This window comes from Paramisgurnus dabryanus, chromosome 20 (assembly GCF_030506205.2).
Source record: "Paramisgurnus dabryanus chromosome 20, PD_genome_1.1, whole genome shotgun sequence".
NCBI classification, from domain to species: Eukaryota; Metazoa; Chordata; class Actinopteri; order Cypriniformes; family Cobitidae; genus Paramisgurnus; species Paramisgurnus dabryanus.
The window spans coordinates 10,860,319-10,874,646 of record NC_133356.1 but is presented as its reverse complement, the minus strand read 5'-3'; the positions used below and the strand labels follow the sequence as shown (position 1 = coordinate 10,874,646).

The 14,328-nt window shown below is 37.1% G+C and overlaps 1 protein-coding gene across 1 annotated transcript in view; it reads left to right on the top strand.

The window, feature by feature from the left end:
- The window catches only part of wdr27 (WD repeat domain 27), a 58,399-nt gene that overhangs the window by 19,679 nt on the left and 24,392 nt on the right, over positions 1 to 14,328 (top strand). The window contains exons 20-22 of the mRNA XM_065296405.2: positions 163 to 284; positions 5,546 to 5,643; positions 13,530 to 13,632. Coding sequence (XP_065152477.1) covers positions 163 to 284; positions 5,546 to 5,643; positions 13,530 to 13,632 — 323 coding nt within the window. The remainder of the gene's footprint in view (positions 1 to 162; positions 285 to 5,545; positions 5,644 to 13,529; positions 13,633 to 14,328) is intronic.

Here is a 14,328-nt window from a genome sequence, read left to right as displayed (position 1 = left end):
AAACTCACATCCTTTTTAATGGTGTTTTAAAAGTTTCTTGTATTAACTACAGTATTATTTGTGGTTTGGTTAACCATATTGGGTTTTGCTTAAGGTAGCAGGACACATTTTGAAGTGCCCTCTTATTCTGTCTGTCAGAGCTCTTTAACTACAGTGTGTCAGATATTGTTTTGGCTGCTGGTGCTGACCGCACCATACAGGTCTTTGATATGAACCACGGCCGTGTGGCTACTCAGATCCCGGACGCCCATTCTCGAGCTGTCCACCACCTCGCCCAAAACAAGGTAAAACCACAGATACAGTATTTAGTGTAGTGATGGGGTTAGCAAGTAATTTTGGGTTTATTTGATTTGACTTAGACATAAACACATATTGCCATTAGTTGTCGGTAGGTTTTGATGATGGGATGTGCTCCAACACTCATTTGTGAAAATTAATGGATGGAGAACAGACAATAAAAAGCCTTTAACCTCCACCTGCACTTCATCGAGCATTGAAACATCAGAACTAAGATCCAACATGAGGATCACTTGCAAACGTCACCTTGAGTCCTTGTATTAAAGTTTTAATTGGTGTTTTTAAGGACAAACTATTGCAGCATTTGTGCACAATATTAAAGCAGTCCAATGTCTATAAAATATAATTGTTATGACTGATGTGAACTAGTCTACGTCAGGCACTACTTTTTCATTTTAAAACTGTTGTGACTTTCTGTTGTGACTTTTCCCATCACTTTGATACAAAGCGACGCCCATGCCTCAGCGAGACCAATGTCCCTGTCACTATGAATGTGCTCATTTACAAGGTACACAAAGCTCAATGTGACCTTTAAAGTAAAAACACGAAAACTGCAATTATAAACCAGTTAAACTATTTGTGGGTAGTGAATGCATTTTTATTGTGAGTCTGTGCTATGCTCTGGTTTAGCTGTAAACTCAAAGTGAGGCATCTGACTCACTTTGCTCTTGGGTTGACCTTGTATCCGTGGCAACTGTGATGAAGTTCCTTTCACATAGCCAAACGGAAACAATAGTAGGGAAATACTGAGGCTAGGTCTTAACTATCATTAAGGAAATGAATTAATCATGCCTTCCGTGTACTTTGTGCATTTGCTTGCTAATTCATTGAATATAGATTATAGGTTTGTTTATTATGCTGATTGTAGGAGTTTTGTTTGTTGTGAATGATGCTAAATTATTTTTAGCCCTAATTTTGGGCTACTTAAAGGGACACTCCACTTTTTTTGAAAATATGCTCATTTTCCAGCTCCCCTAAAGTGAAACATTTGATTCTTACCGTTTTGGAATCCATTCAGCTGATCTCCGGGTGTTGCGCTAACACTCTTAGCATAGCTTAGCACAATCAATTGAATCTGGTTAGACCATTAGCATCACGTTAAAAAATACCAAAGAGTTTCAATATTTTTCCTATTTAAAACTTGACCCTTCTGTGATTACATTGTGTACTAAGACTAAGGTCTTAGTACATGATGTAACTAAAGAATAGTCAAGATTTTAAATATGAAAAATATAAAAACTCCTTGGTTATTTTTATAGGTGCGATGCTAACGGTCTAATCAGATTCATTGGATTGTGCTAAGCTATGCTAAAAGTGGTAGTGCCAGACCCGGAGATCAGCTGAATGGATTCCAAAACGGTGAGAATCAAATGTTTCACTTTAGGGGAACTGGAAAATGAGCATATTTTCAAAAAAAGTGGAGTGTCCCTTTAAACAAGAGCTCAGTAAGGTCAGGAAAAGTATATGGTTATCCATTGAATATCCAAGCTGAACCTCGACTTTAATATGTGGCATCCTTCAAGAAGCGAGTTAAAGTAAATGATCGGATTTAACTTATATTCACTCGGGAAACTTTCCGAGCCTCAACGTCTCTGCAGTTTGGCAGCTATGTCCTCCCATTATATAAGACCTCTCTGAATGTTACGCAATACATTTGCTCCTTTAAAGGATAAAAGTTCAGCTTTTCAGTTGGGATAATCCGAAACCACAGTTGTGTGAGGTTTTCCGAGGTGGGCTCAAGTTGTAGGTCTCGCATGTGCCATTCATCTTATTGTGTCTCGGTCCAAATCCCTTCATCTACTGATTGAGTCGAATATTTGAAGTAAGTTGAGGGAGGATCTGACTTAAGCCAAGCATGTTGTGTAAGCAAATTCCTTCTGTGGTGGATGAATATCGTCTGCATACAATCCTTTCGCATAATGCCCGGATTGACGTCTTCTCTCAGACATTTTGTGGGTCACTTGTTTTTCAAATTCATTGACTCACCTCAGACCCCAGATCCTCAGGTTGAGAGGGGCAGCTGGGATTTGTTGGGTTACACGAGTGGACGGTGGATTAACTAAACCAACCCAGTATGGTGGTTTCAGCACGCATGCATTCTTCCATGTCCCCTGAAGCAACCGCTCCATACCAACATACTATCTTCTAGTCACGCTACACATTGTCTGCTGCACTTATAGGCCTGCTCTTTTTACAACAACACAACCTGGCTATTACTTACATGTGGTATGCTCCGGCAAGAATCCCATGCAACAGTGTCATCACTCACTTTACATTCTCCTCCGTAGACCAAACTTTCCATTTACTAAAGCCGTTTTAGTAAGGAATTTAGAGAAAACAGTTTTGATTGTGTGTGAGTAACTTTTCTGGACACATGAAACCATCTGTATTTGTGTTAGGGCTGAAGAGAATGATGGTTTCCCTGCACTTCTGCAATGTATGACAAACATTTCCATTCTGTGGACTCCTGGCTTTTGGGTAGAGCTTTAGTTGTGGAAAGTCTGCAGTCTGCACACTTTCGAATGGCACATGTAGCCTATTTGCACTTCCTCATTAGACTTCTTTCATACCCGTCCATGACACTAATAATTAAACCTAGGATACCATACCCTTTAACATGCTGTATAAAAAAGATACTGTAGACCAAATAAAATCTGTTTTTCGACACATATACAGTACTGGGCAAAAGTCTTAGGCCACCACCACCAGACTTTTAATGTCCATCCATATTTATTTTTCAATCTATTTTGTTAAACTTGACACATCAGTTTACATTTTTATACAGTTTTTAATACTTTATACACATTTCCTATATTTTCTGGATGTATTCTATTGAAGAGACTGAGAAACAATTATACTGTATGTACGTTACAGTAATTTCACTACTTTTAGCGGTAAAAAGCATGTAACAAAAAGTATTTTTTAAATCAAGTAACGCAGTTACATTTACTGAATTTAAATGACTTTGTTACTTGCGTTACTCTATTTTGTAAAAAATTACCACTTGCAGACAAGACATTTCTGATCTAACGTTGCAGGACCATGGTGGGCGGCGCAATGAATCATTAAACTAAATCATGGCCGACAGTGCATATAGAATGAACAATCAAAAAAAAAAAAAACGGGACAACATACCTTTGTTTAAAAAATGTGTGTAATTATAAGTCCATCCGGTTTCATGTTTGTAAATTATCTTTGCCAAGCATTCCCAGTATGACATCAACTTGCATTTGTAGTCCATAAAAGTAATAAATCTGAGAAATGTTTATATATTCTTTGATGTTTCCAGTAAAATATGCACCCTGCGCTGTACAACCGTGTTAAAACTCCATAATATGTGTGAGTGCGCATTTAGTTTCAGTTTTGGTGTCCGACAAAACAATCCACTCGCTCTGTGTCCGTCCGACAAAACAATCCACGGACTCCGTTTTCTGTTTAAATATCTTCCTTTAATCTTGTTTATCATTTATATCAAACATAAAATATAAGAAATATAAGAAACTTTACTAAAATAATCAGTACATAAACAAACTAACAAAGGTCCTGTACACACTGCATATTAATTCGGTTGTCACTTCACCTTTTAATGCTTAATCCTGTTCTGTACACACACAGTTCAGTAATTTACAGGACTGACAACCGCATTCTACAATCGAAGGAACTCCCGCAAAATGCAGGTAGTGAAAACCGCATTTACAGAAACTCTGCACAGTGTGTACTTAACCAAACTGAACAACTACTAGTTAATAAAGTGTTTAAGCATGCATCATGGACATGACAGGTCTCTCTTCTGAAAAAATAAATTCCTAGAAGGGGAAACAGTCTTCTGTATGCGCGGTTCAGAAAATGGCAGAGGCTCAAGCCTTTGCTGACTAGTGTTGCCAGATCTTGCACAAAAAAAACAGCGAACAAAAAAAATCCAATAATAAACCGAAATAAATTTACATGCTTTACCTCAAAGATCAAAATATTGGGACCGGCACCCTCACACTTTATTAACACCAAAAACTTGATTGCTTCATGAGCCAAAAGCCATAAACGGTTAAGCGCCAAAACGGAATTTACGTACAAAAAAGAAGAGGACCTGGCAACGCTGCAAGACCGTGTGCTCCGCGCTGTGAAGCAGCCTCACAAAAGCGTAAAATACACAAAAAAAATACACAAAAACGCCAAGACGGAGGTTTATTGCAAAACACAATGCTGTTATTATTTTGTTCAAAGCTGTGAGTGATAAGCACGCAAGACGGCAGAACGTTGCTATGGTTATCTCTGTCTCAATCATCACATTTTCGGGAGTGAGTCTTGTTCTGTACAGACATAAAACAAACATTTAGGGGATTCACTCCCGCATTTAAATGCAGTTGTCTCTCCCGAAAGTTTTATTGTTTGACTATTCAGTACTGTTCATATTTACATTTAAAAAGCAGACATAAAAGTAACTTAAAAGTAATTACTATTTACTTTTGAAATACAGTAACTGGTAGAGTAATTCAATTACTTTTAAAAGAAGTATCTAGTAACTGTAACTAATTACTAATTTTCAGGAAACTTGCCCAACACCGACTATAACATTGCAAAAACAACAAATCTTATTCTGGCATCGTGGCCTCTGACTTTTTCACAGTACTGTATGTGAACCTGGAACACAAAACCAGTCATAAGTTGCATGGGTAAAGTTGTAGCAATAGCCAACTATACATTTTATGGGTCAAAATTATAAAGTTTTTATGTTCTATGAAGATATTTTGTTAATTGTCTACCGTAAACATATCAAACATTTATTTATCATCAGTAATATGGGTGCTAAGGACTCAGACAACTACAAAGGCGATTTTCTCAATATTTATATTTTTTGCACCTTCAGATTCCAGATTTTCAAATAGGCAGGGTTTTGTGGTGCAGGGGTCACATATTTCTTGCAGCTCATGAAGTACTTCATAAATTGAATTTCTTTGAAATGTAGGCTTCCAGATGTGTTGCCAGTTCTAATACGGTTAAATTTATGAGATTTGGAGCATAAAGGTTTGATTTCCATTCATTTGACATGACCTTACTCAGCCAATATTAAAGATATCAAGGTTAAATTTTTGAAATTAAGTCAGTATGAACTATTAAATCATTCTGACATTAGTTACTCCACCTCAAGCTGTTTTTCCATGGAAAACAGCACCAAAAAGTGTATTTTTTTATATTTTATGTAAATTTAAGCAGTTTTTTATGTGACTCCTTGCTCTTTCCTGTTTTGCAGGGGTCCCTGTTCTGTTCACAGAGCCCAGAATCATACAATCTTTTCCTTAGCAGCGCTATAACAGATGGTTTGAAAATGTGGGACCTGCGCACCGCAAGGTAAGCTGCCATCCCTTATTTTAATTAGGACAATCGTCATAATGTTTATACAATTTACCAAATCCAGAGTATGTAAAAATAATAAATAATTATGTAAAATAATAAAAAGTAGGGTATATGAAGTGATTAGACTTTTAGCATATGTACAGTACTTTTAGTCATTTTTTCCAGCCTAACATCCAGGTTCGAGCCCTCACCTCACTAGACAAGCACTAATAACCTGTCAGACTTTTTTGCAATGCTGTCCTGTTCCCAAGGACATTTCCTGTTCCATGTGGTTTTTGTTTAGCACATTGAAGAACGGTCAAAACCCAGGACACTCGTTGGCCTGCTGGATACTACCGTTAAATAACGCTCTTAAGAATATTAAGAACAAACTGAAATCCCAGGGATTAGGACAAGTTAGATGAGTACATCTATCATTTAAACGAAGAAAGTTTTCTGAAAGCCTGTCCTTCATTTTCTCGAACATCGGCCAAGAAGACATCGGAAAGAATTCCCTCCCTGCAAACCGGCCTACACCAAGAGCTCTGCAGCAAAAACTAAATTAAATTGAATCCTAGCACAGTTCTTGTTCAGTATGAGAATGCGCAGTGATATATTTACAACCTTAAAGGTTACACACTAATTAAATGTTTTTATAATTACCCATTTGACATACTAGCTACATAATGTCCCGTTGTGTTCCCCAGAAATAACAGCATGTGCGTTTAGAATAAGGGTGAGTAAATAGTGACAGAAGTTTCATATTTTAGTGAACTGTTACTTTGAGATCGTTCTGTCAATACATCATGGTGGAAAAAGCCTTTTGGATTTGAAGAGAGAAACCATACTAGAACGGAGACACTTACTGCTGGTACAGGAACCAGAGCTAAATGTTCCAGACTTTAAACATATTTTACTCAGAACTTTGAGATATATCATGTCTCTTTTGATATTTTGCACCTGACGTCTCCTTTACAGTTTTATTTTTCATAAAAGGGCAGCTGAAGGTACTGAAAACATCTTCATAGTTCATTTTTTCACTTACAGAAATGGTGTGAATTGCTTCAATATTTTATTGTTGTATTTGGACATCTTCCCATTCCTTGGAAAGTGTCAAATCTCCAGTTTTTTCTTTGAAAAATACTTTCAAATGAGTTTGAAGGTCAGGTTCTGGTCAGAAGCATTTCATAAAGGATAGGTTTAAACGGCATTAAATCAATGCTGATCCAGGCTGGCTTCTGCTGGTTAGTGTGGTTTACCAGCTAAATCCTGGTGGTCAACAAAATAGGTGCTCTTTAAGTTACTCAGTATACCAGTTAAAATAATAATATAAGACAAATAAAATATGAATTCTTATATTTCTATTTCATTAATAGCTTAAAATAATTGTCTCTGGCCTGGGCAGCAGTGCCCCCCCGGCATCTTCGAAACTCTGCTTATGTTCATATTAGGAAATATGTTTCATGAGCATTTGAAATACGAGTTAAAATATTGTGTATAAACACTGTTTTAGATCCAAGCAATATCCATTGAAACTAAATTTAGAAAGTCATTAAATGACCACCCACAAGTAGAGATCAAACTGATATCTTGACTTGAAAGTTAAAGGATTAGGTATAATTTACTCACCACCATGTCATCCAAAATGTTGATGTCTTTCTTTGTTTAGTCGAGAAGAAATTATGTTTTTTGAGGAAAACATTCCAGGATTTTTCTCATTTTAATGGACTTTAATAGAACCCAACACTTAATAAATGACTTAACACTTAACAGTTTTTTTCAACTGAGTTTTAAAGGACTCTAAATGATCCCAAACGAGGCATAAGGGTCTTATATAGCAAAACAATTGTCATTTTTGACAAAAAAAAAATTAAACCACAACTTCTCGTCTATCTCCGGTCCTGAAAAGCAGCAGCGTGACCTCACGCAATAGGTCATCACGTCAAGAGGTCACAGAGGACGAACACGAAACTACACCCCAGTGTTTACAAGTTTGGAGAAAGAGGACCGTTCCGATGTTGTTGTATGTTAAATGATACTAATTTATGTCTTTGTGTCAGTTTATTGTTTAAAATGGTCCGCAAATGTGCATTTCGTGACCTTTCTTCGTCACTATGCGTTAACGCTTTTCAGGACCGGAGATAGACGAGAAGTTGTGGTTTGAAAGTTCACTTTATTTTCTTGTCAAAAAAAGGACAATCGTTTCGTTAGATAAGACCTTTAAGTCCTTTAATTGAAAACTTGTATTTAAAACAAGCATTTTAAAGTCAATATCCAATCACTTAACTGCAGGGGTTTTCACAATGTGGGTCAGGTCCCAAACTGAACTGATCAGATAGGTCACGCAGAGTCGCTTGGCTTTTGCGGTGAATGTCACCAAAAGTTTAGTCCAACTAATAACTAGCAATGACAATGATTTGGATATGATAAGTTTTTTTGATATTCCAATTTAACTTATATTTCATTAATAACATTACAAGGAATATTAAACCTTCTCAATTATAATATAAATAAATGTGTGTTTTCTCATATAAAAGTATGCTGGTGGGTCCCAGCCAGGATAGATTTGACCTATTTAAGTGGTTCACGAAATGAAAAGTTTGGAAACCCCTCCGGATATTTACATAGAGGTCCTAAAGAGTTAAACAATAATTTTGTTTCGATGCAGTCTTGAATTATTGAAATAAAATAATAATGCACTGTGCCAGCATCTAGCGTCCAACACTAAACATGAACAGTCAAGTGGAAACATGAAAAACAACCTCACAGGATAACAATGTGCCTTTAGGTTTATCTCAAGTGGAAAAGAGAAAGAAAAATTTATCAAAGAGCGCAAAGCGAGGAAACCAGATAAATGCAGTTCAAACACGAGAAACACAGACAGGAGCATATGTGAGAATTAGTGACATCATTTTGCCTGCAGTCATTGACAAACTGAGGTCTGGCAATGAAGTCTTTCAACGCAGGAATCGGGGCCATTTTATGTGTATTTTTCCATTTTCCCAACGGTTGGCGTTTTGACAGTGCTCCGAGTTCAAGCACGTGAAACGACTTTATCTCCCCCTAGACTTCATTTAAAGCACAAGTGACATCATTTCAGAGGCCAAGACAAAACCTTTAGCCAAAAGCTCAGGATCTCTGGAAGACTGAAGCTTATGGAACATCTTCTCTAAACTTCACATCTTATCTCCCTTGTGCTCTGGAATTGTTTTTGTATGTTTTACATAAAATGTTTTTACAGCTAGTACTCTATATTGCCCTTTAGGTTAAAGTGAGCAGCACTATTGATTATGAATTATGTACAGCATGTAAAATCTGGCAACAGACGTCAGTAAGAATTCTCTTTAGGTGGTCAGGAATAGGATGATGGGACCCTGTTTACCAGTTACCAGAGAGACCCAGCTATCAGTCAACATAATCTAATTCTTTCATATCTCAAAATTTGTCTGTGAAAATCTGAAAATTTATGGCAGTTTTAATGCAGTTTAAGACTTAATGCTAAATGCTTGAATGTAAATGTTTAATCTCTTTACAGTAGTCTTTCCAGATGTTTTTTAACGGACTACTCTACAGGCATAAATAACATTACTTCAGTATGGCCTACATGTCATCATTAACGTTTGACCTCAGAACTGAGAACACATTTTTAGCTTGAACCGAGGCTGGCTAAGATGTTGGACTACTGTATATCAAAGTTCCTTTAAGGCAAGCGAGTTCACCCGGCGGCCATGTTGGCAGCAAACCAGACAGCAATTTTTTAGTCATGAAAATACTGCTTCTATCAGCTTTACTGGGGGAAATCTCCAAAAGCATAGCCACTAAGTTGTACTAAGTAGTGGTTAGCACAATCCCCTATGGGTGCTAGGTGAGATTTTCCCATTATCAGGATTCCCACAGGTCCTTGAAATCCTTGAAAGTTTGTGAATCTGGGGGAAAAAATCCAAGAACCTGGGAAGTTTTTGAAAATATACATACATAGATAAAGTTCATTAAAGGGGCTTGAATCTTTTTTATGCAAGAAGTTTTCAGAAAAAAAAAATCCATTATGCCCTGTGTAGTGTAGGATAATATCATAAAAATTCTAGGCTTTTTAAGCACACGTGCTAAACTGTTCACTTTAAATGCTTATATCTTCTGTAAGCGAATGTTGATTGATACCAAATTGCTTTTTTGCATAGTTGTGTTTGACACATGAAAACGTCTTGGGTTACATATGTAACTGTTGTTCCCTGAGAAGGGAACAAGACGCTGAATCTCCCTTGCCATACTTTATGCGTCCCTGTAACGTCGTCTTCGGCAATATTTCAGATAGCGATATACTTCCTGGTTCTCGTGTCACCCTGTCTTTGTCGTTAAGCCTCATCATTGGTTGAATTTGATATACACATTCAGACACACCCCTGGAGGCGTCCCCAAAGTGTCACCGCAGTGACGCAGCGCGAGTTCCCTCGAAAGGGAACTGTAACAATGTATCTTTAAAGGTAACACAATGTAACCTTGCTCTCACTTGAAATGTGTCCCCACATTTAGTCCTTGAATTTAAGGGTATTGGACCTGGAAAATCCTTGAAAGGTCCTTGGATTTGAAGTTAACTAAGGTGTGGGAATCCTGCATTATTCTTCAGGGACTTGATTCATAGCTGTTTATGTAAGAAATAATTGATGATGGGCCGTTGAATTATTTGGAAATAATTCAATCCCAAGGTGGTAATGCGAAGCATTTTTTTTTAAATAATTCAAAGGACTGGTGTCAATTTTTCTGCTTACTGTATACCACCGGTACCACAGACCTTGGTAATACATTGCTCTGGGGGTTATTTTAAGACAGTTGACAGGTTAGGTGTGCTTTTATTAAGAAAATAATGCATAAACGTCCAACATTTCTTAACCAGAATAAAGCATTCAAGAGCCCCGTGGAGCTGCATCTTGCCATTGGAGCTATAACTATAAAGCAGAACAGATTACTTTATTCGCATATTGATTGCATTTGGTTCAGGTTTTAAAAGTGTCTGTAGGCTCTGGTTGGCATGCTGTTCGTTTCCGCTTTGGTGGTCAACAGAATACCAAGAAAATATGTGGGCTTTAAACAATAAATTTGTTTATCCTTTCTCTTAAAATGTAATTTTTTCTCTTAATGAGAAGCAGGTTAACCTGGCTTGCAAGTAGCATGAATCGAGACCCAGATCCTTAGCAACCACTACATTCATAAAGATTGTGAGAGTGAGAGAGACCGCAGGCAAACTCCATAATGTTGTTTTTTGCATTCCAGTTTATTTTGACCTTCAAATTAATATCTCTTGAGTTGTTTTGTTGTGTGTGTGCCCAGTTTGTTTGTATGAACTGAAACGACATGATTTGGCGGTCTCATTAAATGAGGTAATTTATTGTGTAGTAAAGGCTATGATAAAATGTGAACTAATGCTATGCTATGTAGTGTATTAAATCACTTTAAATGGCTATGTGACTGTTAATGGAGTTCTCCATTAGACACAAATCTTACGTTTATATTTGTAAGGATAAGGTTAAGCACTATAGGGGTAATTTTTCCTTCTTTGGGTTTTAAAATGGGACTTATTAAATTGTTTATGCTCAGAATAACATTTGAATTTGATGTCAATTTTGTACGTTCGGAATCAATAAGAAGATTATGAACCTCAGTGCTCTTTAGTTTCGCAGTGATCATCTTAACATTTACTTGGGGCCAGATTTAATAACAGCTTGCACTAGCGCAAACCGTTATTTTGGCATTAAATAACGTCTGTCGGGATTTACAAAAGACATTTAGCGCTCAATAAGAAGATTATGAACCTCAGTGCTCTTTAGTTTCGCAGTGATCATCTTAACATTTACTTGGGGCCAGTTTTAATAACAGCTTGCACTAGCGCAAACCGTTATTTTGGCATTAAATAACGTCTGTCTGGATTTACAGTGGACATTTAGCGCTGAAAAGGTCCAGTTATTTTTGCGACTGATCTTATTGCATACGCATTTCTAGGAGTTTACTTTTTAGACGCAAAATGTATGGGAAGCGAGTATTTAAATGATTCACACAACATGATTCACTAATGTTTGCACTTGTAATATTATGCCGACAAAAGCATGTCTTAAATCATTTTGCGCTTGAAATGGCTGCAATTATAGCTGATAAGAGGAGGCTTGGGAGACACAGTACAAGACAGACAATTTTTTCCACACGTAGGAGTTTATTTGTAATGTCAGAAAAACATATTATTCAAAAATATTGTTTGCCAAGCCATGTTATTTTTTATTTGAGTCACAGAAGTCACACAATACCAGGTGTTTCAAAACTTCTTGTACTGAAGTTTGTAAACTGGTTCTTTTCCTCTGGTTATTTTCAGTGTACTTTGGCTTCGTTAGCTGGGAATTTTCATCTGCGATGTACGTGGTGCTTAACTCAAACGCATGTGGTGTTAGTAGATCACTGACCTAAGCATTATGGAAATCAGCTGTTGCGCCTGGTTTATTTCCCCGCCATTGACAAGTTATTTCGTCAATCTGCAATACCACTTTTTACCCCTCTTTCGCAACTTATAAAACCTGGAAGTATCACCCCAGGGCAAACAGCTGTATATCTGTCTAAGTTTTGAGCATCGTATGTTTATATATTTAAAGAAGAGCCTTTTCTGGGACATTTCTCAGGCACAATTTTTTTTGAAAATCATGAAAAATGCTGTTGATGAAAGAGTTAATTTGCGCCTTTTTAGTAAATAACCCTCAGATATAACCACTCCCATCTGTGCTTTTTTTAAATTGCGTTCTCACGCTAATTTCCCCCGTTTAGTAAATCTGGCCCTTAAAGGTATAGCAGAAGATTTTCTTTTTCCGGGTGGATCATCTAGACTATTAGTCATCCTAGTTGTCAATCATTCTGGTAATATATTTACGTAAGGCCGACATACGTGCTCGTCCCTAGCTTCGCTTTCTGCACATGCGCACTTTCAGGTGTATATGTGTGGTGAGCTACGGTTTGAGACATTCATTGAACCTCGCATTCTTACCATGTTTTTTCAAAATGTCTGAGGGTCAGAAGAGAAAAAGTGTCTAGGAATTGTATGACAAGAAGAGAAAGGCCTCCTGAAGAAATAAACAAGACCAGAGTGTTTTTGGAAAAATATTTCACACGCTGGCGTGCACTAAAAGCATAGGTTGGGCTTCCCACTGATGCCTTAGCCGGGAAGTTTTTACTTGACAGGTAAAGTTTGGCATGCTATTTGGAGAAATCCATTTAAAATCACTGCTAGTAAAAGTTGAAAGTCATGAACCGCACAAACACAGTAAAAATCTCAATGTTTGAGCCATGCCGACAGCAACTTGTAAACAGAGCATGCACGAGAAGATCTAGGCTCGTGCATGCTCTGCACACGTTTAATATGCGTTTGTGAAAATCTTCTGCTATACCTTTAATGTATTTTTGTTTTCTAGTTTACAAGGTTGAATCTATACTGGCTAAAGCTCAGGGCTAGTAGGGTTTTATAGATTTGAGCAGTGTATCATTCTTGTAACTCCTAAGCCCTACTTACTTACTCCATGGGAATTGTTCTTCCAATGTCCCGTAAGCTGTTTTGGATAACAGCATCTGTTGAATGACTGCTTGCATACTAGAGAAGGTGATGTCTACAGAGAGCCAAAAGTCGTTCTGGAAATAAAAGGCTGATTTTAAACAGATCCACTTTACGGACTGATGCCCCTGGATTGTCTTCTGTTTTTTATGCCAAAGACTTGACTTGCCTGAGCAGGGTTTTTTTTAGAGACCCCCTAGCTCTGAGTGAAGTCAGTACAAGTAGTGCACATTGAGTAGTCAATATGTGCAATACAGATGCATGATTATGTAGATGCAATTATTTGTGGTTGAACAGTTTCATTGAACTTTCTATCCATCAGATGTGTCCGTCGATATGAGAGTCACGTCAATCGTTGTCATCAGTGCACTGCTGCCTTCTCACCCTGCGGTCGCTTCATAGCTACTGGCTCCGAAGACCAATCTGTAAGTACATATTATACACATCAACACATACATCAACCCTTTCTACCTCTTCCACACTCTCCTTTAACTAGGGATGGGACGGTATGAAAATGTCATATCATGATTATAGTGACCAAAGTTATCACAGTTATCAATATTATCCTGGTTTTGTGAAAATCACAATTAAAATTTCATGTTCCTGAAATTATTTATGTGATAAAATAATATTAATTCTGTTCAATAAGTTTACCGTGAATGAATTCAATACATTATCCCTTAAATGCCTTCTTGTGCAAAAAATGTTGCATGTGTGCGCCTGCATCAAACTGATTCTGGCTGGACAGGATTTACCACAAGTTTTCAAAATCACACTAATCAAACACGGTTGTAATTATAATAAAATTTTAAATGATAATACTAACCGTCAGGACATTTTGTCATGGTTAATCATGAAACAGGTAATCTTCCCATCCCTACCTTTAACCCTTGTGGGTTGTTCAAATTCACTACCCTTTCGGGTTGTTCTTGTACAAAAAAGGCCACCAAATTAAACTGCTGTAAAAATGTATCACATTCATTTTGTTTCCAATTTTTTTCATAAATCTGTTAATCAACCTCAGTACCCTCAAAACTACCAATTGTTTACAAAACTCCATGATTTTAACTCTTTAATTGCCAACTTCATAAGTGGTGTCACTGATTTGGGAAAAAAACACA